Genomic DNA, 27,016 nt, shown 5'->3' on the forward strand with positions numbered 1-27,016 from the left:
CAAGGCAAAAAAGAAAACTGACACAAATGCCATAGACTGTAACTCACTAAAGTCACAGGAACAGTCCTCATTGGGATATACTTTCAGAGAGCTTATTTTATTATTCCTTTATTTTCACATTTATGTATTTAAATATTTATTTATTTGGCTGTGTCGAGTCTTAGCTGTGGCACATGGGATCTTCTTGAGTCATGTAGGATCTTTCTTGGTGGCACAGAGACTCTCTAACTGTGGCACAGACTTGGTTACTCTGTGGCATGTGGGATCTTAGTTCCCAGACCAGGAATCGAACCCACATCCCCTGCATTGCAAGGCGGACTCTTAACCACTTGACCATCAGGAAAGTCCCCTCTTAGTAGTATTTTAGGCTTCTGGCTCAGCTCCTTGTAGGGGTCTCAGCAGAAGAACTACCTTGGTTTCAGTGGGGAATGACATCCAGGAATTACCATGTGCTTTTCAAGTACATGCTTGTTCTCCGAGCATGTAGAGAAAGGTGGGCTCAGGGATGGATTACACTGCCTTCAGGCAGACATGGAGATCATGCTGGGATCAGACCCTGGGAGGCAAAGATGCAGGTGATGAAGTGGGTGATGCGGGATTGTTACTGACCTCACTTATCACAAAAGCAGCTAGTGTCCAGGAAATCCTGTTTACATTCATTCATAGGAGGGGAGTAGACTGACCACACCAAAGAGGATCCTGGAGCTTCTGAATCCTCTGCAAAGTATAAACATTGCTGCATTACCTTCCAGGAAAAAGAATGTACTCTCAAACAGACCTTGTAAATATCATGCAGCCACCATTGCAAACGTTCATAGAAGACAACATACAGGTTAGGATAGCTCAGGAGAAGATTAGCAGTCCTTCCAGGAAGCTTGCTTTTCATCATAGAATCATTTGCAAATCAGAAAGAAAACAGGAAACTTCAAGATATGCCATAGTATCATGACAGACTGAGATTCCATTCTAGGTTTTAAAAGTCACTGTGTTCTACTTGTAAATACATGTTGATATGGAGGAAACATAGCTTGAGAGGCATTCGTAATTTTAAGAAAATATGCACAGACATCTTTAAAGGTTTGAGTTAATTACAGCAAGTTGATGAATGCCAAAATGAAATAATTCTCAACAAGGTTGATAAGTAAAACCAAACTCCTAGAAAAAAAGAGTTTACACCTCTAAATAGACAAATACTACCATTTTCTGCAGTAAACGTTTATCAGTTGGAGTTTCCCATAGTAAATGTATTTCATTTTAGGTTTGCACATAAATAATCCTTGGAATATTTAAAACAAATCTTACAATATTATGAGAGAAATTCTTTGCCCTTTTAGAAAACAAATATAAATTTTAATGTTAAGGTTTTAGATTTATATATAACATATCATGTATATTTATATATTATATATTTTATATATCATATATATTATCATTTTAAATATATATAGTCATATATATGACATATTATACTTCCAGATTTTACATTTTTGCAGATTTTACTTATATTATAAAAGGAAAAATTTTACAAGTATTCATTAATCTTTTCCTTACTTGACCAGCAAAATAAAATAAGCCACAACTTGCCTTCTCAAGGCATCTGTATAAAAAGATTCTCCTATTCTCCAAAGGCTCTGCATTAGCTACTAACTAAGCCCATGGCTTCAGCTCCAGTTATGTATTTCAGCCAAGAGTGAACCAAAGATTCTATCTATGACATAAATGTGAATCTGAGACTCAACTCAGAAATCACAGGTTTAACAAGAATCTACTGGACATGAATTTATTATGTGCTGGGCTCCATGCCAGATGGAGTGGGTAAGGCCATGAGAAGTGAAATAAGCAGTTTCTGCCCTTAAGACACTTACAGCCAGTGGCCCAGATGTGATGTCATAGTGGAAACTACACGGGCACCTTCCGATAGATCTATTGTCTGGCTTGCCTGGTGTGGGAAGCAGACGCATCTAGAATGCCATCCAGGCAACCAATTTGGAGACAATTTGGAAAAACAATGAATTGCTGAAGGTCTCTTTTATTTTACTTTCCAATTTGCCAATTTCGCTTTTGTCGAGTGTCTATCATGTTCTGGACACAGGAGATACAGAGTGAGAACAAAGAGTCCACACTTCTTGCACAGGCTAAGAATAAACGGAATTAACTAGATGGCTTTTTCCAGAGGTCTTCTTCAGACCGTGCATCCTTGAGCTCTCAAAACACGTGCATGACCACTTCATGGTGTCAGGAATGTATTGACTCATTCTGGAGAGTCAGAACCCTGGCTTTGATTGCCTAGACAGTTGCCAAGTCCCCCTGGTGGGTCTCCCTGCTTCTATTCTTATCTCATTAGAGTCTGTTCTCACACAGCCTTGGACATCAAAAGGGGTTATGAGAATGGAGAGGATGGACAAGTCCTCATCGTGGTCTGTGAAGCTCTCAAATGCCTGGAGACCACGGTGCTGATACCAGTTAGATCTATTTCATTTCTCCTCTAAATAGCAAAGTCATAGAGAGGAAGCCCATGAAGGGAAGACTTGGTGGTGATCAGTAAACAAACTTTTCTTTCTCAGTAAACAAACGTAAAATAAAAATGTTTATTAGAACTTCTTAAAGGGTGATGTGTCAGGCATCCACGTGTCTCCATCGCTGGCTTTTAAAAAATGTTTTATTTTATATTGGCGTATAGTTGATCTTCAGTGTTGTGTTAATTTCAGGTGTACAGCAGAGTGATTCAGTTATACATATACCTATATCCATTCTTTTTCAGACTCTTTCCCCCTCTATGTTATTACAGAGTACTGAGTAGAGTTCCCCATGCTATGGGTAGTTATGCAAATAGTATTATATGGTAGTCCTTGTTGGTTATCTACTTTATACATAGTAGTGTGTATATGCTCATCCTAAACTCCTAAGTTTCATTGGCTGTAAGTTCTAAAATGTCCATCTGTTCTCGCTCCTCCCCACATGGTAAGTGCTCACAGCCTTTGTCTGCTTTCTTTCCAGTTGCTGTAAGCAACCCTGCAGCTCAAGAGTTCACCGTCGATGTTGAGATCAGTTTTGAAAATGCCTCCTTCCTGGAGCCTGTTAAAGCTTACTTGAACAACCTCAGTTTTCCAATTCAAGGGAATGACACTGACCTAGCTACTGACATTTTGAGCATCGAGGTGTCAACAGGTGAGTAAAAGGCCTATTGCTTGAAAGAGGAGGATTGAGTTAATCAGAAGAAACTACTCTGGGCTGCTTACTGTTAGAGGGGGATATAGGGTGTGGAGGGGAGCAGCCTGGGAAGAGTGAACCCCAGACAGGAGGCAATGGGATGTGTGGGTGAGGAGACTTACTGACCCAATATTTATATCTTAGCACCCCAAATTTCCTCCACCCCTCTTTTCTATGTCTCCCCCTTCCATGCTTCCAACAGCTTATGTTATGATCCTTTCAAAAAAGGTATTTTTAATTAATGTTTTATTGAAGTATGGTTGATTTGCAATATTGTGTTAGTTCCCACTGTACAGCAAAGCGAGTCAGTTACATATACACATATATCTATTCATTTTTAGATTCCTCTCCCATATAGATCATGACAGAGTATTGAATAGAGTTCCTTGTGCTATTCAGTAGGTTTTTATCAGTTATATGAAAGGCATTTTAAATCCTAGTACACAAAACTGAGTATTTTGAAGGCTGGACAATGTGTGTCAAACACTAAACAATACCTGGAATGTGGTAGGTGGTCTGGGGATGGTCACTTTTGCCATCCTCTTAAGGCATATTCATTTTTCACGTGGGAGTCCAAAGGTATTCAAATCCCACCCCAACATCGATCTCAAAAACAAGCAAATGAAGACAGCACCAACAAAACAAAACAACCAAGAAGGCTTTAGCAGTGGGATTTCAGGTCAGTAAGAGAGAGATTTTTGACCAAGAGGGTCTCGTTGGTTTCCTTCGAATTACCAGTGCCCACCACACTCACTGGCAGCCTCGACTTCCCTGTTCCCACTTCACCCTGTCTGCTGCTGGCTCGCAGGACAGCAGCAGTGCCCAAGGATTCCAGGGGACTTGGGTGTCGCTCCTATTTCAGCAACAGTTCTTGCTTTGGAAAGTCATCCTGTGGGCCTTTGCCTTGATGCCCGCCTGCAGAATTCCCAGGAATATGGTGTTAGTCCAGTTTTAGATATAACCTCAAAGTCTTCAGAGCATTTTTCAATGTCAGTTTTCAATGGGATTAGAGTCTGCTTGGGCTGTTCACATCTGGCTTGAATATAAAAGGCACAAATTTAGAATTATATTCTATATTTGTTATCTATTGCTTCCCCAAAACTTAGCATCTTAAAACAACAAACTCAGGATTCCCTGGCAGTCCAGTGGTTAGGACTCTGTGCTTTCACTGCCAAGAGCCTGGGTTTGATGCCTGGTTGGGAAACTAAGATCCCATAAGCCACATGGTGCAGCCAAAGCAAGCAAACAAATAAAAGCAGCAAACATTTATCATGCTGCACAGTTTCTGAAGGCCAGAAATCCAGGAAGAGCTCAGCTGGATGGCTCCGGCTCAGGGCCTCTTGTGAGGCTGTAGTCAAGCTGTCAGCCTGAGTTGCAGTCATCTGAAGACTCAACTGGGGCTGGAAAACCGCTTCCACACTCACGTATGTGGTTGCTGGTAGATCCTCAGCTCCTGTTGGCTGGAGACCTCAGTTCCTAATCATGGGCCTCTCTGTGACATGTCCTCGTCAATGCAGCTGGCTTCCCTCAGACCAAGGGATCAGAGGGAGAGAGAGAGCGAGCACATGTAAGCAAGAGGGAAGCCACATTGTCTTTTAGAACTCAATTTCAGAAGTGATATAGCACCACTTCTGCTGTATACTATCGGTCACCCAGAACAATCCTAGCATAATATGAGTTATTATTGCTGTTTAGTCACTAAGTCGTGTCCAACTCTTTTGCAACCCCATGGACTATAGCCCACTAGGCTCCTCTGCCCATGGGATTTCCCAGGTAAGAATACTGGAGTGGGTAGCCATTCCCTTCTCCAGGGGATCTTTCCAACTCAGGGGTTGAACCTGTGTCTTCTTCATTGGCAGGTGGATTGTTTAGCACTAAGCCAGAAGGAATCTATAAAAGGGTGTGGGTACGCAGAGGCAGGGATGGCTGGGGCCATCTTACAGGTTGGCTGCCATATACTCAAAGTCCGAGAATCTGTTTACCACCTTATCACTGTAGGCAGTGGCTGGGATAGCTGGCATTGCCCTCTTTTAGATGGCCATGCCTCACGAAAGGTGATATGTATGGGAATTATGAGAACCTCACGCAGAGCCACTGAACTTCCCAGAAGGGCAATACGGAGTGGCGTTAGGATTTCCTACAAGCATAAGTACTTGTAATCTATAAATTACACATTTTTTTCTCCTCACTGTTCTGGTTGATGACAGTCTGCAGACCTAACGGAAATGAAATCTGGTGCTCCTGTGAGACAGGCTATGAGTGGCCTCAGGAACGTTGCCTCCACAATCTCACTTGTCAGGGACATAATGGTTCCTCTGCAGGGCGTCACTGCCATTGCCTTAAGGGACTGCCGCCCAAGGGACATTTTTGCCAGCTCCAGGGAGGTAAGTAACTGCTCATCGAATGTTGGTTTGTTGAGGGCCCATTTGCTTTCAACTCAAGAAAATGTGTCTCTGTTCTGTGTGCACGGTGCTAACATGGGATTTTTAAAATATGGCCCCGTGTTCTTAGCAGATGTCATCCTGAGAATGTCGGTCAGACTCAATGTGGGCTTTCAAGAAGATCTCAGGAACTCTTCCTCTGCCCTGTATAAGTCCTACAAGACTGACCTGGAAACAGCGGTAGGTTGTGGTCCCAGGAGTCTCTTCACCAACAAACTCTGAGCTAAGCTGAATCTATTGCATTTACAGTGGGTTGTTTGCTTGAATCTGTCAGAATTCATGAAGCTTATGTTGAAATAATTTCTATACCTCTGGGATGATGATTTAAGAACTGCTCAAATCATACTGTGTTCAGAGGATGTTTTGACTTCTTGACCTGATATCATCTTGACTCATGACATTACCTTGACCTTTGACATCATCTTGACCTTTGACATCATCTTGATCTCTTTGGCTTCATCTTGACTTTTGGCATCATCTTGACCATTTTGACACCATCTTGACCTTGGTATCATCTTGATCTACCATCTTTGACATCATCTTGACATATAGGTGGAAATTCTTCCCAGAATAGAATTGATTCAGATAAAATTTGGTGGCATTAACTCACTAAAACCTGTTCAAAGGTCCAAAGCCTTGGTCTAGAAGTATCAGATGGTGCATTTCTATTCATTTTTACACACCACACTGATGAAACCCCTAACATCTTTTGTGCAGACCAGTTAAGTCTGACATAGAAGATTCCACACCACTCGATACTAGACGTCCTTAAGCATTCACACTTAAGGCAGATTTAAATTTACTTAGGTAGATAGGTTTATCTGTGTCATATTTCAGATTCCACATACCAGAAACAGACTCACAGATCCAGAGCACAGACTTGCTCCCAAGGGGGAGTGGCGGAAAAGACTGGGAGTTTGGGGTCAGTGGATGTAAACTATTATACATAGAATGGAAAAAAAACAAGGTCCCGCTGGGTAGCATAGGGAATTATATTCAGTATCCTGTGATCAACCATAATAGAAAAGAATATGAAAAATTATGTATGCATATGAACATCTGCTCGTGTTAGAGTATTTCCTCAATGTAAAATGTGTGCCAGACACTATTCTAAGTGCTTTACATTGGATTAATTCATCTAAACCTAAATACTTTGGCTGAATCCACTCATTTGGAATAGAGCTTCTCAACTGGGTATGGTACAAATTGCTATAGGTAGACTGATGTAAATGACTCCCCTTAACTCTCCAGGCAGCCAACTGCCTGCCTCAAACCAGGAGCAGCCTTCCGCTTACCCCAGTCAAGTAGGGGTTAATATTGGTTATCGGTGCCATGATGCAATGCTGATACAGGAGAGGTCTCGGATATCCGATTTGTATATCAGGCATGTGATAGTTCTGCACAGCATGAGAATCCTCCTCACGCACACGAGTCACGCTACACATATCACACAACATAGTATACTTTTGAGGAAAAAAGACAGTAACATATTAATTGTTTGATTCTGCCCATCCAGCTCCCTAACACAGCACTTTGCAGGTGTAATCTACCCTGTAAATGTAACTTGATTCAAATAGAATCTCCTGCGGAGTTGGAATTCAGGGAAACAAAGTGGAGTTAAAAACATCAGTAAAAACCACTTTGGCTCAACCAAAGCTGTGATATGTTTAGTGATGAACAGGGCAGTGTATTGGTCACAAGAAGACACCTCGTAGATTTCCAGCTGCAGGAAATGTAAATTGACTGTGGCTCCCAACTGCTGCCCACTACCAGTGAATGAGCAGGGCAGATCTGTCTAACAAACACCTGACTCCATTGAAGGCTGGACTGTACTTCTAGGCTCAGTCTAGATGATTTCATCTAACCCCACCCCCCTCCTGTTCAGTTTCACTTGGGTCTGCTGGCTCTGTCTGCCTTCCCTGATGCCTCCTCAATGCTTTCCTCTAGGCATTTCCCTAAGTCTTTTTTTTTTTAAAATTTGTGTGTGGTTGTGCTGGGTCTTCATTGCTGCATGAGCTTGCTCTAGTTTAGTGAGTGGGGCTGCTCTTCTTGTGATGCAGGGGCTTCTAATTGCAGTGGCGTCTCTTTTGCAGAGCAGAGACTCGAGGGCAAGTGGGCTTCAGTAGTTGCAGCATGTGAGCTCAGTAGCTGTGCGTCTCGGGCTTGGTTTCCTTGAGGCATGTGGGATCTTCCCAGACCAGGGATTGAATCCATGTGTCCTGCATTGGCAGGTGGATTACTACTGAGCCACCAGGGAGCCTCCCTAAGTCAATATTTTTGCACATTTACTCTGGCGTTTGCTTCCTGGAGAACCCAGAATGACCTAGGTAAATAGAAATTACTTCTCCAAAGATCTGACAAAGCTAGCGCTTATTCAGCCACTTAGCAAAATATACAGAGAGCATTTTACCGAAGGAGATAAGAAATACGGGCTTCCCTGGTGGCTCAGTGGGTAAAAAATCCACCTTCAATTCACTAGACACAGGAGACACGTGTTCAGTCCCTGGGATGGGACGATCTCCTGAAGGAGGGCGTGGCAACCCACTCCAGTATGCTTGCCTGGACACATCAGAAGTGACCGAGCATGCACACACAATAAGAAATGCACACTTTTTATTCTGTTTCCAATCATTTGACGTATCTTTCAGTGGACCTTGATTAATGGTACTTGTCTTGCTTTATTTTCCAGTTCTGGAAGGGTTACAGTATTTTACCAGGCTTCAAATTGGTGACGGTGACAGGATTCAGGTAAGAATGCTATAATAGGGTAATTTTATCCAGTGGAGGGCTCAGTGGTAAAGAATCCGCCTGCAAGGCAGGAGCCGCAGGCGACATGGGTTTGACCCCTGGGTGGGAAAATCCTCTGGAGGATGGCTTGGCAACTCACTCCAGTATTCTCACCTGGAGAATCCCATGGACAAAGGAGCCTAGCAGGCTACCATCCATAGTCGGACACAACTGAAGCAACTTAGTGCATGCACGCATCCAATGGCAGATACCAAAAGGTCAGTGAAAAGGCAAAAGCCTGTTAGAGGAGCACTGTCTGGGATGCCCAATGGGAACAGTTTGATAGAGGTGAAGAAAATGCCAGATTTCCAGGGCTTAAAGGGGAAGGAAATAATGAGAACACTAGCTCACACCTTAGAGATATACCTATCTAGAGGGAAGGTGAGAAAAAAAGATTTGTGTTATCCTATGCATGCGTGAATTTTGCAAACAAAGATGTGGCATCTAGAAGGTCAGAAATACAAAAGTGAAATAATGTCATTCAATGATGCCCTTATTTTATTTTTTTTTAACATTTATTTATTTGGCTGTGCCAGGTCTTAGTTGCGGCACATGAAATCTTTAGTTGCAGCATGTGGGATCTAGTTCCCTGAACAGGGATCAAAACCCAAGCCCCTGCATTGGGAGCATGGAGTCTCAGCCCCTGGACACCAGGGAAGTCCCAAATATGCCTTTATTTTAGAAAATTAGCCAGCCATGGCTATCACGTTGCACAACACCGTGTAATGCCTCCCCGTGGAGTTAGGTGCCCTGACAGCCCTGAGTATGTTTGCCCAGTGTTTCAAAAAGTCACTTGCCAATTGAAAAATTAAGAATGTTTCCAGAAGCATTGAGGATTTTGACTTCACTGGATATTCAGCATAACTGGTAACCCTGGGTCAGCTTGGCTGTGTGCCAACAGTCTCTACCTTGCAGTTAATACCCTTTGACCACTTGTGGGATTCAATTCACTCCACCCCATCTGGCTATTCTGGCCATTTATGTTACCTGTCTGCAGACATTTGAGTGTTTGAACCCTGCCTCAGTCTTTCAACTAGAGCTTAGGAATAAGTGGATTTCAGTGGACTCTCAAAGAAAAAGGTCCCCAAGCTCTTCCTGCCATTTTGCTTTCTTATGCAAACAAACTATAAGGATCTAGACTCTTCCAGGTTACTTACTGCTTCTACTGAACTGAGTGGTCTCCATCTAGGCCTGGAAGTGTGGTTGTGACGTACGAAATCACAACAACAACAACAGCATCACCTGCGTTAATGCATAAAGCGAACGAGAAAGTCACACAGAACCTCAATCAGACCTACAAGGTGGACAACAATTCTTTTCAGGGTACTTACAGCAGTAAGTAGACTATTGCTGCGTTCTTCCTGTGTGTACATTCTACTTAGATATGGTAACAGTATTTATCACGATGTGTAAGCCTGAGAAGTCACATGCCAACTTCCTCTGTGGAGAGAAACTCTCCGGTTCCTGGCATACAGGTTTTGTGCCTTCTCCCCACCATCAGCCACTTTGGCACCTCCTTTGGGTGGCAGCAGGTGTGGAGGGTCCCAGCAGGGAGAGATTTTACAAGGCCACAGAGCCGTCTGGCCACACAGCCGTCTGGGTTTACGGATTTTTTTTTTCTTTTTTAATTAACAGACTCAAAACATTCAAAAAGGAGAACTAACATTGTGATGGTTGTTGCTGTTCTGTCACTCAGTCACATCTGATTCTTTGTGACCCCATGGACTATAGCACATCAGGCTTTCCCATCCTTCACTATCTCCCAGAGCTTGCTCAAACTCATGTCCATTGAGTCAGTGATACCATCCAACCATCACATCCTCTGTCTCCGGCTTCTCCTTCTGCCCTCAATATTTCCCGGCATCAGGGTCTTTTCCAGTGAGTCGACTCTTCACATCAGGTGGCCAAAGTATTGGAGCTTCAGCTTTAGCATCAGTCCTTCCAATGAATATTAGGGTTGACAGACCCAAAACCTCCCCAGAAGTAGAATTAACATTGTGACGGTGGAGGGGGGAGGTATTTATGAGATGCACTGATATTGACCAGTGCATTGTTACTTTGGAGCAATAGTTCTCAAAGCGTGGCCTCACCAGCAGCATTTGCACCATCTGGGAGCTTGTTAGAAAAGCAAATTCTGGGGGTCACCCCAGACCAACCCGGGCCAACCTGTATTTTGGCAAGCCCTCCAGATGATTCTGCTGCAGGGGAGATTTGAGAACCAGTTTCAGATCACATGTAGCAGTGGTAAGAGTCCTGGCATTTTAGATGCCCTCCTTCATTTTCCAAATGGGGTATAGAGTTGGGCTCTGTTGTGTAACTAGGTGGGTGGATCTACTGTTACCTGGGGGAAAGCAAGGGGAGTCAACTGAGCAGAGATGTGATGAGCAAGCGATGACTGGCAGCTGTTGTGTGTAACTCAGGCCCATGGTTCATGACTGAAGGGGACTCCTCTTTGGAACAACACAGCCCACCATGGGGACGGCACTGACGGGACTGTTGCAGGCACAGCTGGAAGGAAAGGCACCTCTTCTCAGGAGTGAGACCATCCTTACAATGGATTCATACTCTATCTCTTTACATTCACTGCTAATATTTTTAGACATCCTATCATTCGGGAAGGAGAGGGTGGGACAAATTGAGAGCAAATCACCCTCAGGGTAAATGACTTGCTCAAGGCCACCTGGTAAATAACATCATTTTGCATGCCTCAGGTCACTATATGAAATATGCACAGGTGGCTTTGCTTCTGAATAGTTGACTGTGATGCTCTGAAATCTTATTTTATTCAGGAACCTGAAAAATGTGGCAAGAGATATTTAGATACCTGGTTATTCTGAATATCATAGCACCCCAAATTAATTCTATGGTATTTTAGTCCCATGTTTACAGTATGAACGGGCTTCCCTTGTGGCTCAGCTGGTTAAGAATCTGCCTGCAATGCGGGAGGCCTGGGTTCGATCCCTGGGTTGGGAAGATCCCCTGGAGAAGGGAAAGGCTACCCACTCCAGTGTTCTGGCCTGGAGAATTCCATAGACTGTATAGTCCATGGGGTCGCAAACGGTCCAACACGACTGACTGACTTTCACTTTCACTTTACAGTAAGAACAGGGTGCGGCCTGAGCATAAAGAACCATCCAAAAGATGTTTCCCAGAACCTTATTCTTCAGCGCCTTAGATTTTCTCAATACATGGAATTCATGAAAAACATAGCTCAGCTTAGAGGGAAAACCTGTATGTTATATAAGCCATAAAAGCCCCCAAATAGCAAGTACTGTGTTTTTATTTCTGTCTGTGAAATGACTTAATGCCACTTTTCTCTAGAAGTTTACTGTGAAACCAATAAGAATAGCTACTATCCCTCCAAGTCACCCCCCACCAAGATAGCTCTCACTGCTCCTGTTTTCCAGACAAGGAAGCCAAGGCTCAGAGATACTCAGCAAGCTCCCCAGTGCCACACAGCTATGCCTGGCTCAGAATCGGAATTCAAATTCAGATCTGTGTGTCCATAAAGCTGCCACTTTTATAGGCCCATCGGTGTTAGGTCTTTAAAAAATGTCTTATTTCCCAAGCACACTTTATTGTAAAAAATAATTGGTTTTCCCACTTTTAATTTATCAAAGGCACAAGACAGAGCTTTCAGTCAGCGTGAGGTATCAATTATCAGTAACAAACAGTTGATATTTCTCAAATCAGGGGCAAAGAAACTTGATGTTTAAGTTAGTTGGTGTGACTTTTTCATAAGAAAATGTGCAATTTTCTACCAGACTATTAGAAATTTTTTTTTACGTTTTTATTTTATAAATTTTATTGAAGTATAGTTGATTTACAATGTGTTGATTTCTGCTGTACAGCAAAGTGGTTCAATTATCTATAGTTATATTTGTATGTTCTTTTTCATATTCTTTTTGACTATGGTTTATAGTTCCCTGTGCTATACGATAAAACTTTGCTGTTTATCCAACCTAGATATAATAGTTTGTATCTGCTAATCCCAACCTCCCAATCCATCCCTCCCCTATTCTCCTTCCCCTTGGCAACCACAAGAAAATACAAGTTCTTTGCATCTGTGACAGACTATTTGAAACACTGAAAATAGATTCGGGATCCCCATTAGCATCATTGACAACTCTTAAGTGTGCAAAGATCCCAAGTTAGGAACCGTGTCCCTAATAGCTGGCTCGATCACTCCTGGGCCCTCAGTCCCAGCTGTCCAGGGAAGGAGTGTGGGGAACACACTGCGTCATTCATCACCATGGAGACATCTTGGGGGTAGCACTGGGGAGTAGCATTAATTCCATTCATTTGCTTTGGGATCCTAATAGCTTTTGCTTGGGTTTCCAGATGAAACGAAATTCTCCATCACACCAGAAATCATCTTTGAAGGAGATACAGTAACCCTGATGTGTGAGAATGAAGTTTTTTCCACCAATGTGTCCTGGATGCACGTGGAAACGGGCCTCGACATCCAGAACAGCACTGAAGTCTCCATCTACACCTCCATGCTCAACAACATGACCTCCGTGTCGCGCCTTATTATCCACAACATCACTCGGGTTTACATGGGTGGGTTGCCATCCAGCAACTGGGGCAAGGAAAGGAATGAAGGGCTAAGAAAGAATCAAACTGTGGTAGTGTGTGTAGACAGCCTTTTCCTCTTCAAAAAGAAGCTCAAATTTTCACAACTGAAAATTAATCCCATGGTGAATGAGCCAAGTAAATTTAGCCTGGGGAGACAAATATAATTTTCCACATTCACCGAAGCTTATGAGCTGGAACCTAAGACAAAAAAGCAGGTTTCTTTTTTTAACATTTTTTTAAAATATGAGAAGAGCTTTGTTGAGGTAGAATTGACATAGAATAAGCTGTACATATGTAAACTTAATATGCTTACATTTATAATTTAAATTATAACATGCATGTATAATTTTGACATATAGTTTAATAAGTTTTGGCATGTGTGTATACCTGTGCAACTATCACCATAATCAAGACAGTGAGCATATTCATCACTGCTCTCCCCAAGTTTTCTTCTTCTCTGTTGTAATCCCTCCCACCTGTTCTTCCCCAGCAACCACGGAAGCATAACTCTTACACCTGACATTCTAAAATTTAATAGCATCACTATAATCCAGATGTCAACAGAGGCATCTCATTTTCTCTGAATGAGAAACTGGACTGCAGACGCACGGATTCTATCGGGTGTTTGTTGACTCTGACTTTGCCACAGAGTTAAATAGGATGCCAAAATGGTCCACGCTCTTCTGATTCTCCAAGGTTTTCCCATCTTCCCTTTGTACCTCTGAAGCATCCCCACACATTTTTTTCTTACCAGCAAGGACGCAGATTTCTGCTTTTTTCTTAGAACATCTCTCTACTCCTCACCTTGTGGCATCAGAAATATCTCCTTCAACCTTCAATACCTCCTGAATATTCCTTTAGGGTTGCTTACAAGAAGTCTCATATGCTTTTGAAAATGATGTTTCATGAAGTACCACCATGATACATGAGATGAGGCAATCCTTCTTCTAGGGAACTAAACATGTGTAATAGTAATAATCCATGTCTTTTTGTGTATTCGCTACAGGTGAATACATTTGCAAACTGACATTAGATATTTTTGAATATGCATCCAGAAGAAAATTAGAAGTTATACCCATCCAGATACTGGCAAGTGAAGCTGTGGAGGTGATGTGTGACAACAATCCTGTGTCTTTGAACTGCTGCAGTGAGGTGAATGTGAATTGGAGTCAAATTGAATGGAAGCAGGAAGGGAGTATAAGCATTCCAGGTAAGCCTGTTAGAAACCCTTTTGCAAATAGGGTTTTTGCCTTTTGGCCAAGTAAAAGTGGAGATGCGGTGGGTAAAACAGCAAATGTCAGGTAGCTGGGTTTTTTTCTAGACCTCAGACTGTGGAAGAAGTACTAGCTTTGAGGCCAGCTCCAGCTAAGCCTTGCTAGAACGAAATTCCCAAAATATGTACATATAAGTGTCTCGCGTGCTCTGTGCTCAGGCATGGCCAACTCCTTGTGACCCCACGCACTGTAGCCCAGCAGGAATACTGGAGTAGGTTGCCATTTTCTCCTCTAACAGATCTTCCCAGTCCAGGGATTGAACCCGAGTCTCCTGTGGCTCCTTGAATTGCAAGAGGATTCTTTACCTGCTGAGCCATTGGGGAAATCCATAAGTGTCATGCCTGGGTTGTAAACAAGATTCTGGCAGAGAAGATTCAAGACGGAGTGATGGGATGACATAGGTTTATGGCATCACCCCTCCAGAAAATCTTGTCCCCACTTCCCTTTCCTTTCCCTCTTCAGCAAAGAGACAAAGATGAAGTCATGGGTTTTGCTTTGAAGTCTGACTTGGAGAGTAGAATTCCTGAGTCTCTCCTCCGGGTGTCTGTCCTTCCCACTTATTATCTGACTCTGTGTCTTTGGTTCTATATCTTTATCTATCAACCTGTTTGTCTCTCAACCAATGTCAATTTCTGATCCTGTTGGTTATCTGAGATCACGCTTGAAATTCCCCACCTTTCAGTTTGTACTGATGAATAATAATAAGTGAAAAGTGAAAGTGAAGTCGCTCAGTCGTGTCCGACTCTTTGTGACCCCATGGACTGTAGCCTACCAGGCTTCTCCATCCATGGGATTCTCCAGGCAAGAAAACTGGAGTGGGTTACCATTTCCTTCTCCAGGGATCTTCCCCACCCAGGGATCAAACCCAGGTCTCCGGCATTGGAGGCAGATGCTTTAATAAATAATAATAAGTAGAAAAAATTAAAATAGCAATAGTGCTCTTTTTTGTGTAATGATTTATGATCAATTTTTTAAAAACATGTTATCACTTGAAAAAATTTTTATTTATTTTAATTGGACAATAATTGCTTTACAATATTGTGTTAGATTCTGCTGTACAGTATGAACCATTTATAAGTATGCACATATTGTTATCACTTTAATCACATTTAAATTTGACCACAAGTTTGAAGCAGGCATTTTTTTTGCCTTCCATTTTCAAATAAGGAAATTGAGGTTCAAATTCAATGACTTATCTGAGGATGTCACAATAGAAAAAGAAAATAATTCACCTTGCTTCACAGTCTTTGTCTTGGCCAAACTATATCACACATGCCTGGTGAGTCAGCCTTGGCATGAGCTGATCCAGCAGAAATTGTACTGTGAAACAGAAGACTGTTCTCTGGCTAGAAATCTCACATAGGCAATTCTTCTCTTAAGAAATGACAGTATTATGTGCTCATCTTTCAAGTCAAAAAAAAAAAAAAATCATTAAAGCAACTGTAGCTTTAGCCATGAAATCCATCAGTGTGGTGGAACTTTTATAAAACCTTCCCTATTGGACAGTATTAAATCATAAATAAAATAAGGATCAATTGAGAAGTAACATTTTCTGAGCACATCTAGTTTGCAAAGCACATTTGTTTCCACCTTAAAGTACTCCGCAGAATGGTAAAGGCATCTGGTAACTGTTGAACAAATTGACATATGGTCCATTTAGCCACTTCCTTGATTCTTAAGGAAGAGGAGGCGTAGGCATCCTGAAGGAACTGCCAGATGGGAGAGAGACCTTGCACAGTTCCCGTGATACTGACTTAGGTGCTTTTAATTGTGAGTGGTGAAAAGCCTCACCCTCTGGCAAAGGAACCAGGAAGTCTACGGTACAGATGCTCAGGGACCTCTCTGTGGCCGTCCCTGCTACAGACATTCTTAATGCCCCGGCCAGGCGCAACCAACAACAGAACAATGGATTTCCTGCCACCCAGCTGGGGCTGGCCGCATGGTGACCCTTACAGGGGGTTTTCTGATGAATTTAACCTCTGCTTTCTCTAGACACCTGTCCTCTTTCCTTCTCGTTTGCCCTCCCCTCGCTGGGGCCATCTTTCTCCAAATTCCACAAGTTATCTTAGCAGCCATTTTTCTAGATCAGGAGAAAGCAATCTAGCTAAATAATTCACCCCAATGTGTTGGAACTGAACGCATCGCCTCATCTCAGAAATGGTTGCACTGGGTTTTCAAAACACTTCTGGCAAGGGATAAGATGGAAAGGAAGTAATCCATAGTGTCAGAATTTCTAATTTTCAAGAAATGAAGGTGGTCTTTTTCAAATAGGTTGGGCTTTCTGGGGTTTTTGGGTATTTCAGGGCTTGTGGAATCTTAAAGATTGAACTCGCCAGGGACAGCGAAAGTGCCAAATCCTAATCAGTAGATCACTAAGGAGCTCCCAGATTTTCATCTTTTAAATAGAGAGAATGGTACCCATTTTGTGAGACTTTTGAAAGAAGAGAAAAGAGATAATAAATGTCAACATTTAAAACAGAGTTGAATACATTGAATCTGCCACAATAACTGCTTTCTGATAATGATGATAGCTTTGAAAACCATGCCTTCACTTATCCTCAATGTCCTGGGAATTCTTCACTGGATATTATTTAATCTTGAGCAACAAACTTGTAACTGCCTACCACCTCTACCCTGGAAAACAGAGTGCCAACTTACAGGCTGCATTTAGTACCTTCCATAGTTCTGCCGCCAAGGGAGAGGGATGGAGTGAGAGGTCCTGAAGGAAGTGGAGGAAGTAGGGTTTCCAAAAATGAGTGGAGCCTTGGAGATGAATGGACATTTGTACCTATGAACCAGGAGGTATTAATAATATACCCAAGGTGGGAAATCAGTTTGGTGTTCTGAATCACCATTTGGGAGACTGGGAAGAAATTTGAATCAGAATATTTTAAATATCATTGATCCTCCAGCTAAGGCTGGAAAAGATGCATTTATGTTAGAGTTCATCAGAAGGGTATTTTCTTTTCTTTAATTTTTGGAAGATTGTCAGTGTTTGAAGCACCCCACTCCAGTACTCTTGCCTGGAGAATCCCATGGATGGAGGAGCCTGGTAGGCTGCAGTCCATGGGGTCGCTAAGAGTCGGGCACGACTGAGCGACTTCACTTTTGATTTTCATTTTCATGCATTGGAGAAGGAAATGGCAACCCACTCCAGTGTTCTTGCCTGGAGAATCCCAGGGATGGGGGAGCTGCCCTCTACGGGGTCGCACAGAGTCGGACACAACTGAAGTGACTGAGCAGCAGCAGCAGCTGCGATGTGAAAGCTTCTCATTGCAGTGGTTTCTCTTGATGCAGAGCACAAGCTCTAGGGTCCTTGGGCCTCCTTACCTGTGGCATATGGTCTCACTACTTGTGACTCCCAGGGTCTAGAGCACAGGCTCAATAGTTGTGGTGCACGGGCTTAGTTGCTTTGCGGCATGTGGGATCTTCCAAGATCAGGGATCAAACCCATGTCTCCTGTATTGGCAGGCAGATTCTTTACCACTGAGCCACCAGGGAAGCCCCCGATTTGGCTTCTTTGCTACCAAATCAGAGAGTCAGATAACTGTGACAGTAAGAGAACCTCTTATGTCGTGGCAGGAAATGCTGAAATAGACACAGACAGTGGCTGCGGCAGATACACCCTCATGGCCAATGGGACTCAGTGTCCGAGCGGGTCGTCTGGAACGACAGTGGTCTACACGTGTGAGTTCATCAGTGCCCACGGAGCCAGAGGCAGAGAGGACATAGAAGTGACATTCATCTCTGTAGGTAAGGACTCTTTCACTAGTATTTTTGGGCTTGCCCCCTCAAACCAGGGGCTGCCAATGAACTGGGAGCATCCACGAGCAGTGAAGCTGGACCTTCCCTGGTTGTGAGAGGGTGGCTGGGGTAAATCACACAAGGGGTTTGCATCTCTGCTGTTTAAATTCACATGAATTCCTTACAAGGAAGGGTAAGAGTAGGAAGCAGTGGTTGCAGGGAAGGAACCGCCTACATTGTACTGAGAAGGCAAAAAGCTGAAGTAGGTTTTACACTCAGATTAGTCACTGAATAAGGAAGGAATCCCATGGTCTAAGAGTCAGACACGACTGAGCAACTTTCACTTCACAAGAATAATGCCGTTTATCTCCTACTTTTTCTCCCATAATCCCATTCTCTCTCCCTTGAATTGCAATAGCTTTGCTCACTCCCCACCATCCTTTATTCCCCCCTTTGCTCTCCCGTTTTATCTTCTTCAGAGAGAATGCAGCAGAAAGCTTTAGGAGTCTGGTATTTCCTGGTTATCTTACAGTTGTAACAAGTGTTTGTTTGTTTTTAATGTTTCAAATAATTCTAGGACTCTTAAAAGTATCATTTCTACTGCTTATATCTTAAAGCATTCTAACTTCACCCCTATATCAGACACTTAAAACTTTCTGCTGCATTCTCTGCAAAAATTGGGCAGGCAAACATGTTTTTGCGCCCATCATACAAAAACAATTTAGATAAATCATCAGTCCCCACTTCTGAACAATTTGGGTGTCTCTGCTTCTCAGTCCAGATATAATTATTTGGGCAGTGTAACTGCTGTGATCCCTCTGCTTCACAAGTCATTCTAGAAACGACTCATCTGCTTGGTAAGCACCAACTGGGTACTGGACCCAGTGCTGATGCTGACGGTGTGAACGAGGACACACATGAGAGGGTCCTGCTCTTAAGGAGCTCACATTTTTATGGAGAAGAGATACAAAAGAGATAAATGAAAATAACTATGGCATTTTAAGTTATTTCAAAAGAGTAGAAAATGATACAGTCATAGGAACTGAACCATTAAGTCTCCCTTGAGGTACCTGGAAGAGGTTGGAGGGGAGTTTGGGTTAAGTCAACACTCTTAAGTTTGCAACCTTTTGCCCTGCTGATCATTAGGAGATAATTCCAGCCACAAAGGGGAAGTGCGCGAATCCCAAAGGCTTGTGATGGAAATGAGTACAGTTCAGAGCACCACCAAGAACAGCCTAGAAACAAGTAAAGCCCCGGAGCAGCAAGGTACCAATGCCGCGTTGACCCCAGTAGAGTCAGGATCGCTCATGCTTTCTGTCTCCATGTGAAATTTCACTCTATGTGGACGTCACCAGAAAGACTAAACCTTATACTTGTTGTTGGTTTTCTTTTGTCTGTTTTATTTGCATTCTTTTAGCCAAGCTAAACATAACCCCGGACCTAATTTCTGTTTCTGAGGGACAAAGCTTTTTTATAAAGTGCGTCAGTGATATGAGTAACTATGATGAGATGTACTGGAACACTTCTGCTGGAGCTAAAATATACAAAAGGTTTTATACCACGAGGAGGTATTCTGACAGAGCAGAGTCGGTGCTAACAGTGAAGACCTCAACCAGGGAGTGGAATGGTGAGTGAAAGCCCAGATACCCTGCACCCTGGTTCTGGGACCCCTAGAAATACACTGGAATCATTACCATCCATGAAGGGCCTGGCCCGAGCCATGCCTGTGCCCGCCACTCTACATGCCATACGTCATCACTCAAGGCAACAGCCCTTTGGGGGAAGATGTCACTATTCCCATTTTACAGATGCGGAAAGTAAGGTTCAGCGAGGATAATAAATGTGCCTAAGTTTCCACAACTTAAGTTGTAGAGGAAGAATTAAAATTGGTCTCTGATTCTAGAGCCTGTGCTTTGCCATTAAGAAGATTTTTTGTTTTAATTTAACTATAGTTAATTTACAATGTTGTATTTAGTTTCAAAGTGATTCTGTTATATATATATATATATATATTTACACACACATATATGAAGATATCCTGTATATGTGATATATATAATCCCCATGTAATCACATATAATCACCTATACATGTGATTCAGTTTTAAATATAAAGCAATTCAGTTTTTATATATGTATGTGATTCAGTTTTTTATATGAAGTGATTCAGTTATATATATACGCATATATATGTTCTTTTTTAGGTCCTTTCCCATTATAGGTTATTATAAGTTTTGCATATAGTTCCCTGTGCCATACTGTAGGTCCTTGTTATTCATCTATTTTATGCATTAGTGGTATGCATGTAATTCCAAATTCCTAAAAGGATTGTTTTTTAAAGTATTTTTACCAGATTCTTGTTTCATCCAACTGAGGTATAAAAATTCTTCCTAAAGGTTTTATTTGCCTGGTTCCAAAAGAGGAAAGAAAAACGTTTTTGTTTTCTACATATCCCTAGATAATGTTTAAGTTGAGAGAAAATGCAAATTTTTGAAAGGAAAAGAAATTTGATAGGATCTCTTCGAGAATAACTGACGTTTCTTGAGCTTCTGCTGTGTGGTAGACGCTGTGCTAAGTATTTAACTACATGAATTAATTTAAAACAATAAACCTAGAGGAGAGTGTCATTATCATCTCCATGTCACAGATGAGGACACTGGGGCCCAGAGAGGGTAAGAAACTGCCTGAGGTTATGTATGCATCTGCTGAATGGTAGAGCCAAAGGGACAAGGTGACTGGCTCGAGGCCAAAAAAAATTTTTTTTTGGTGGGGGGTACTGCACTTGTGGGATCTTAGTTCCCAGACCAGGGATTGAACTAAGCATGATGTCTTAAACACTGGACCACTAGGCAAGTCCCCAGAGGCCAACTATTAACTGCTTTGTTCTAAAGCTTTTCATGGATTATAGGCTTAATCAGTCCAGATCCTGTGAGTTCCAGGTCGTCTTGATTTTTTCCTATAAGGAAGACTTAGGCAACACTGTAGAAATAACTGCTTCTTGTCTGGCTGGACTTGGTGGATACCATCAGGAATGGGAAATATTCCCATTTCTCCTATGCTGAGCTCATACTTGCTCTGCCCAATAGCCCTTTCTGACTATCAGACAATATTGAGCTGTTAAACAGTCCCACTCAGGTTCTAAAAATCACCTGTTCTCATCAAAATTGACTACATTTTTCCATTCAATGTCAAGTTCCCTCCCTCCTAATGGGAATCAGAAGGCATTTTCTCTCTGGTCTTTTTCTACTTGTTTTTTCTCTGCCCAGCAGCTGCTCTGACTCCCCCAAAGTTAGGGCAAAGAGAAGGGATGTCAGCAACATTGAAAGGTCCTACTTAACTGTAGATGCTGTTATAAACTTCCAGCTGTCCCCACAGCAGCTGACCCAGCAGCGGCTCATCCCCTGATGGGCTCTGCTGTGAAGTCCAGTGGGAAAGGTGGCTTTCATGAAGGTCAACCCAAGCCCTGTCCACAGTCCACTCTGCTTCACCAAGCACTGGGCGTGCAGGCAACACCTGCTGCAGCCTTCTCTTTTCACTCCTGCAAAGTTGAGTCGGCCCATTCTCATCTTCAGACTTTTCTAGATAAGCGTCAGACATGTAATCCCAGAGTCTACAGGTCAAGCTCTCCCAAGAGTTCACCATCCACTTCCTCCTCCTTCCCCCTTTCCTCTGCTCTCCTTAGTGGTGCCATGATGTGCCAGAACCAGAGGCATGTACTCCCTTACAGATGGGTGTCACAAGACCCCAAGGCTCCAGCTCCATCTCACTGACAACTTTCTTCAAAGAACTCCCCAGCCCAGCACACATCAAAATTCTCATTTTTTCCCTCCTGGTTAAAGAAAGAGCCTTGGAGGAGGTCTTGGGAACCTTATATGAAACTCGATCCCACTCCAACAGGCTGTTTGACTCTGGATAAGCCACTACATTGTATTCAAAAGTAAGTGAATATTTCCACGAGGATGGGTTCAAATGCATAGAGAGCCCAGGAGGGGACTCAATGGAGCGTTTTCTCATCTAGGGCCAGGGAGGGGTCACTGTGCGCTTGTCCTAGCTTGACAAGGAAACCCAATCATCTTCTTAACTTTTTCAGCCAATGCCTTCCTGTTTTATTTTGTGTGTGTGTGTTTTAATTTTGCAACAGCTTTATTAAATAAAATTCATGCACTATAGAATTGATTCATTCAAAGGATACAGTTCAGTGGCTTTTAGTACACTGGTGTTGTGCAAACCACCGTAGTCAATTTGAGAACATTTTCATCACTCTCCACCCCCACCAAGAGAAATTCCATATGCTTTACAAGTTACCTCATTTTCTCCCAAACCCCCAGCCCTAGGCAACCACTACTCTATTTTCTGTTCCTGTATATTTGTTTACTGTAGACGTTTCATAGAACTGGGATCATACGATATGTGGCCTTTTGCGTCTGGCTTCTGTCACTCAGCATGATGTTTTTGAGGTTCAGCTAATGCCTTTCTGGAGCGATGACTTTTGTTCCATCTCATCTTGGCTTCCTTCCACTCAGGAACCTATCACTGCGTATTTCGATACAAGAATTTGTACAGGGTCATGGCCAAAGATGTCATTGTGTACCCGCTGCCTCTAGAGTCCAACATCATGGTTGATCCTGTGGAAGCTGCAATTCCATGCCGAAGCTCCCGTCACATCAGATGCTGCATTGAGGAAGATTCAGACTACAAGGTCATTTTTCAAGTGGGTTCCTCGTCCTTTCCTGCTGGTAAGATGCCCACTGCTGAATTGTTAGGACATAAGATTCCATGTACATGGAGTCTACATATTTACTCTTAAAGTAGGGGTAAAGAGATGTAAGGATTCCATCAGACAGTATATAACAGAGGAGTCCATGAGGCTTTACTGCCTTCTATTTTGCTATGTGGCCAGTGGCTCGTTGAAAAGTGAAAGTGTTAATTGCTCAGTCACGTCTGACTCTTTGAGATCCCATGGATTGTAGCCCACCATATAATTCTCCATATAATTCTCCAGACAAGAATACTGGAGTGGGTACCCATTCTCTTCTCCAAGAGATCTTCCTGACCCAGGGATCAAACCTGGGTCTCCTGCATTGTAGGCAGATTCTTTACCATCTGCAAGTGGTTTGTGACAAAATCTTGAGAGTCTGTGAGAGTGGAGCCCATTGTTTTTAGTGATGGCTGTTGAAGACCATATTGAGTTACTGTCACGAGCCTTCCATATAGTAGACTAGATATTCTGATCGTCCCTCCCTCTCTGCAGGAGTTAGCATGCAATCAAAGTACCACAGAAGTCCTGTAAATGCACAGTTGAGCAGCCCAAAGAGTAAAAGAAATGATCAAAAAGAATTAGAGGAAATGTTTTTGCTAATGATGGGATGCCCTGAAGGCATTTGCCAAAATCAGAAACCCAGAATCTTGAATTTGAATTTGAAAGCTCTGAAATGTATGAGAGAGAAGGCCTTGATCCCAAGGCAGTAACTAAGCCACCCCACCCACCAGCACAACATCAGGGCCCTCAGAAGATGACGTGCTTAATAAAAGAAGAAGAATCTAGGGGAAAAAAAAAAAATTCATCTGCCAGAGTTAAGAGCTTGGCCTCATTGCTGATAAAAGGCAAAAATTTCATCTAAGGATTATGACTGTCTTGCCCAGGTTTGGGGCTTGAATTTATACTACCAATGTGGTCCAGGAACTCCAAGCTGAGGAATAATTAACTTAAGAGGGTCCATTGGTAGCGCTCAATGGTACCTGACTCCCCCCCCAAAAAAATTCAAGTTCTGTCTGGTAGAATGTACCTTCCACCCGGATCCCTCAGGATTCATTCAGATAAAGGTCAACCAAATATGACTTCACAACCCCAAATCTTAACTCTCTGACACCATCACCAGGGATTTAGGAGCTCATTCATACTTTCAAGAACGGTTCTTGGGGACCTCCTGCTTAATACAGAACCCAATGAATACAGGAGGAAATGAAAAGGAGATCAAAGAAGTGGGGCATGCAGATTAATATCTAGAAGAGCATATGTCATAAAAGGCAATATGTAGAATATTAGATACCCCAAAATGAGCATTAACAGATCAAAAGAACAATGGAAGTTCGGAAAGGTGGGGATAGACAGTGTAGAGAAGGATGCCTGGCAGAGGATGTGAAATCAATCTGGGTACTGAAATATTTAAGCATTTCAACATTCTGTGGTAAACACGCATGCGTTCAGTATTTTCTGTGTGCCACATACTGAGCTAGGCACTAGGGATGCAAAGATAAATACGACCAGGTACCTACTCTCTAAAACCTTAGGGTCTGGTAGGAGTTGTTGTTCAGCCACCCAGTTGTGGCCGACTCTTTGTGATCACATACGCTGCAGCATGCCAGGCCTCCTTGTCCCTCACCATCTCCTGGAATCTGCCCAAGTTCATACTCATTGCATCGGTGACGCTGTGCAGCCAGCCATCTCATCCTCTGACACCCTCTTCTCCTTTAGTGAAGTGTGAAAGTTGCTCAGTCCTGTCTGACTCTGTGTGACCCCATGGACTATGCAGTCTGTGAAACTTTCCAGGCCAGAATACTGGAGTGGGTAGCCAATTCCTTCTCCAGGCTTCTCCTTTGGTGACCTCTAAACAAATGCAATGAAAGCAGGATAGGATAAATGTGCAGAGCATGATGGGGTTTCGTAGATAGAAGGATGCTGAGAAAGCATTCTGATGGTCCGAAACTGGGCGGGCATAGACTTGGAGCCGTGGATGGTGGAGGTAAGGTTTTGGCCAGCACGCATGCCAGTGCAGGCTTAGTTACTTCTAGGCAAGTGACATTTTGAGAACCACATAAAAGATGAATGTGGCACATAATCTTGAAAAGAGTTGGAACAAGTTTATCCACATTGGATGATTTTAACAAAATCCGTGCTTTGAATACTTATGTTGTGACTTCATTCTTTGATTTCATTTTAGTAAAAGAAGTTGATGAAAAGCAAGTGTGCTACAAACACCATTTCACGGCAGACTCAGTCTCCTGTCCAGAAAATGTGGATGTGTTTTGTCACTTTACCAATGCCGCTAATAATTCAGTCCAGAGCCCATCTATGAAGCTTAACCTGGTTCCTGGTGAGAGTGCTTTTAATTATTTTAAAATGTTACAGTCATGAGCAGAGATTCATTTATTGATTCACTCCCTCATTCATCCATCAATAAATGTATGTTAATCTCTTTCATGTGGCAAGACTTGAGCTAAGCATGGGGGATTGAAAAGAAATAAGCTATATTTCTTGGCCTCACATCTAGGAGAGAGATACATGTGATTTTAAAATGTTATCATATATAATGTGGTAAGTTCTGCTCTAGAGACAGTTGTGGGTGGCTAGAAGAGGCTATCTGATTAACTCTGGTAGTGATTAGGTGGGAAGAAATTGATTAAGAAAGCTCGGCAGATAAAGCCATATACCCATTGATTCTGAGAGTTGAAGCTCTGCCCTCACTAGTTAAGAGTGGATGGTGTTTGTGTGGGGCTGAGGCCACTTTGAACTTTCAGCAAAGTTAAAGACTTTCAGCAAAGTTCTAGACTTTCAGCAAAGTTCAGATATCTTGTCTACTATATGCCCCCATCAGCACTGTTTCCCAGAGCTACAGAAAAAGAATCAGAGGGACTTGCCTGGCAGTCCAATGGGTAAGACTTTACCTTCCAATGCAGGGGGTATGGGTTCCATCCCTGGTTGGGAAGCTAGGATCCCACAAGCTTTGGGATCAAAAAACCAAAATATGAGACAGAATCAATACCATAACAAATTTAATAAAGACTTCAAAAAATGTTCCACTTCAAAATATCTTAAAAATAATAAAACAACAGAAACTGGCTTTCCCATCCTTTGTCATCACTGAGCCAATACCACGTCATATACTATTTTTCAAGGTAAAAAGATACTCCTGGGCCTGCATTGTAAGCAATCCCCTGCACCTAGAAATCGTCTCTATAAAAGACCCCATGATGTCTGAAGGATCTATGGTTCTGGTACCAAGCCTGTTTGACTTTATTGAGGGATTTTTGGTCCTTCTCATAGGTGTTGGTATCTGAGGCCCAGACACCAGAGTAGGAAGCAATGAAGAGCTCCCTGTGTCTCTGAGTCACCATCCCTTGATCCCACCAAGCACACCTTTTCCAGAGGGCAGCCAAGGTCACTTCTCCTCTGTCCTCCCATCTTAGCCCAGCTGCCATCATGTTTTATTCTTACCTTTGTTCTCCTCTTTATTCTTCTTGCAAAGTCTGATTCCTCAGCCTTTTCCCAATAGAAAATTACTTAGGTATTTTAAGATTTTTCTACAGTGGCTGAGAACTCAATAAATGCTAAGAGATGAGGGGGAGGCGGTTCTGCTCATCAGAGAGTCCAAGTTCCCTGGAGATGGAGATTCTCAACAAATGCCATTTTCCAATGAAGTCTGGTCTTAGGTAGAGGAAAAGTCAAGTCATCCTTAAGGGAAACCAGAAGGAATAAATGCTTATAAATATTGTCTAGAATATTCAGGTCATGGGTGCCTAGAATTCCTACTGCTAATTATAGCTTTAGATTAAAATGGTGCTTCTTATCCTTGGCTGCACCCAGGAATCACAAGGATGCTTTAAAAACTGTTGAAGCTTGAATTTCAGCCTGAGAGGTTCTGATCTACTTGGACTGGAGTGAGCCTGGACATTGGTATTTCCGAGGCTCCTCTGGTGATTCTTAGGCATCAGAGTTGAGAATCCCATGCGTGAAGATCCCATGAGTCCCTAACACTCATGGTCACCTGCATATCTTTTATCTGGATGAGTACACATTAAGCTCTTGTTATTTTCATGGCTTAGATTTTACAGGCAGCAAAGAGAAAATTCCTGGAGATCAGAGGTGGGAATGAGGCTTAGAGGAAAAGCCAGTGCAAATTAGAACCAGATCTGTGTGGAAACTCGGAAAAGGTCACTGAAAGTGAAGAAGATGAGTTCAAATATCAAAACGCCACCTAAGCCT

The 27,016-nt window shown here is 42.6% G+C and overlaps 1 protein-coding gene across 7 annotated transcripts in view; it reads left to right on the forward strand.

Annotated features, from left to right (window-relative positions):
* ADGRF5 (adhesion G protein-coupled receptor F5) overlaps positions 1-27,016 on the forward strand; it is a 113,269-nt gene that overhangs the window by 73,723 nt on the left and 12,530 nt on the right. For 3 of the 7 annotated variants that reach the window (XM_040249511.1, XM_040249515.1, XM_040249510.1), the window contains exons 4-15: positions 2,998-3,168; positions 5,418-5,594; positions 5,722-5,831; positions 8,341-8,399; positions 9,628-9,773; positions 12,780-13,001; positions 14,023-14,226; positions 17,873-18,043; positions 19,181-19,300; positions 19,452-19,661; positions 22,557-22,769; positions 24,975-25,127. In XM_040249511.1, coding sequence (XP_040105445.1) covers positions 2,998-3,168; positions 5,418-5,594; positions 5,722-5,831; positions 8,341-8,399; positions 9,628-9,773; positions 12,780-13,001; positions 14,023-14,226; positions 17,873-18,043; positions 19,181-19,300; positions 19,452-19,661; positions 22,557-22,769; positions 24,975-25,127 — 1,956 coding nt within the window. The remainder of the gene's footprint in view (positions 1-2,997; positions 3,169-5,417; positions 5,595-5,721; positions 5,832-8,340; positions 8,400-9,627; positions 9,774-12,779; positions 13,002-14,022; positions 14,227-17,872; positions 18,044-19,180; positions 19,301-19,451; positions 19,662-22,556; positions 22,770-24,974; positions 25,128-27,016) is intronic. The other 4 variants (XM_040249513.1, XM_040249512.1, XM_040249516.1 and 1 more) reach the window with 3 other exon arrangements.

The sequence above is a fragment of the Oryx dammah genome, unplaced genomic scaffold (genome assembly GCF_014754425.2).
Source record: "Oryx dammah isolate SB20612 unplaced genomic scaffold, SCBI_Odam_1.1 HiC_scaffold_11, whole genome shotgun sequence".
Taxonomy (NCBI): domain Eukaryota; kingdom Metazoa; phylum Chordata; class Mammalia; order Artiodactyla; family Bovidae; genus Oryx; species Oryx dammah.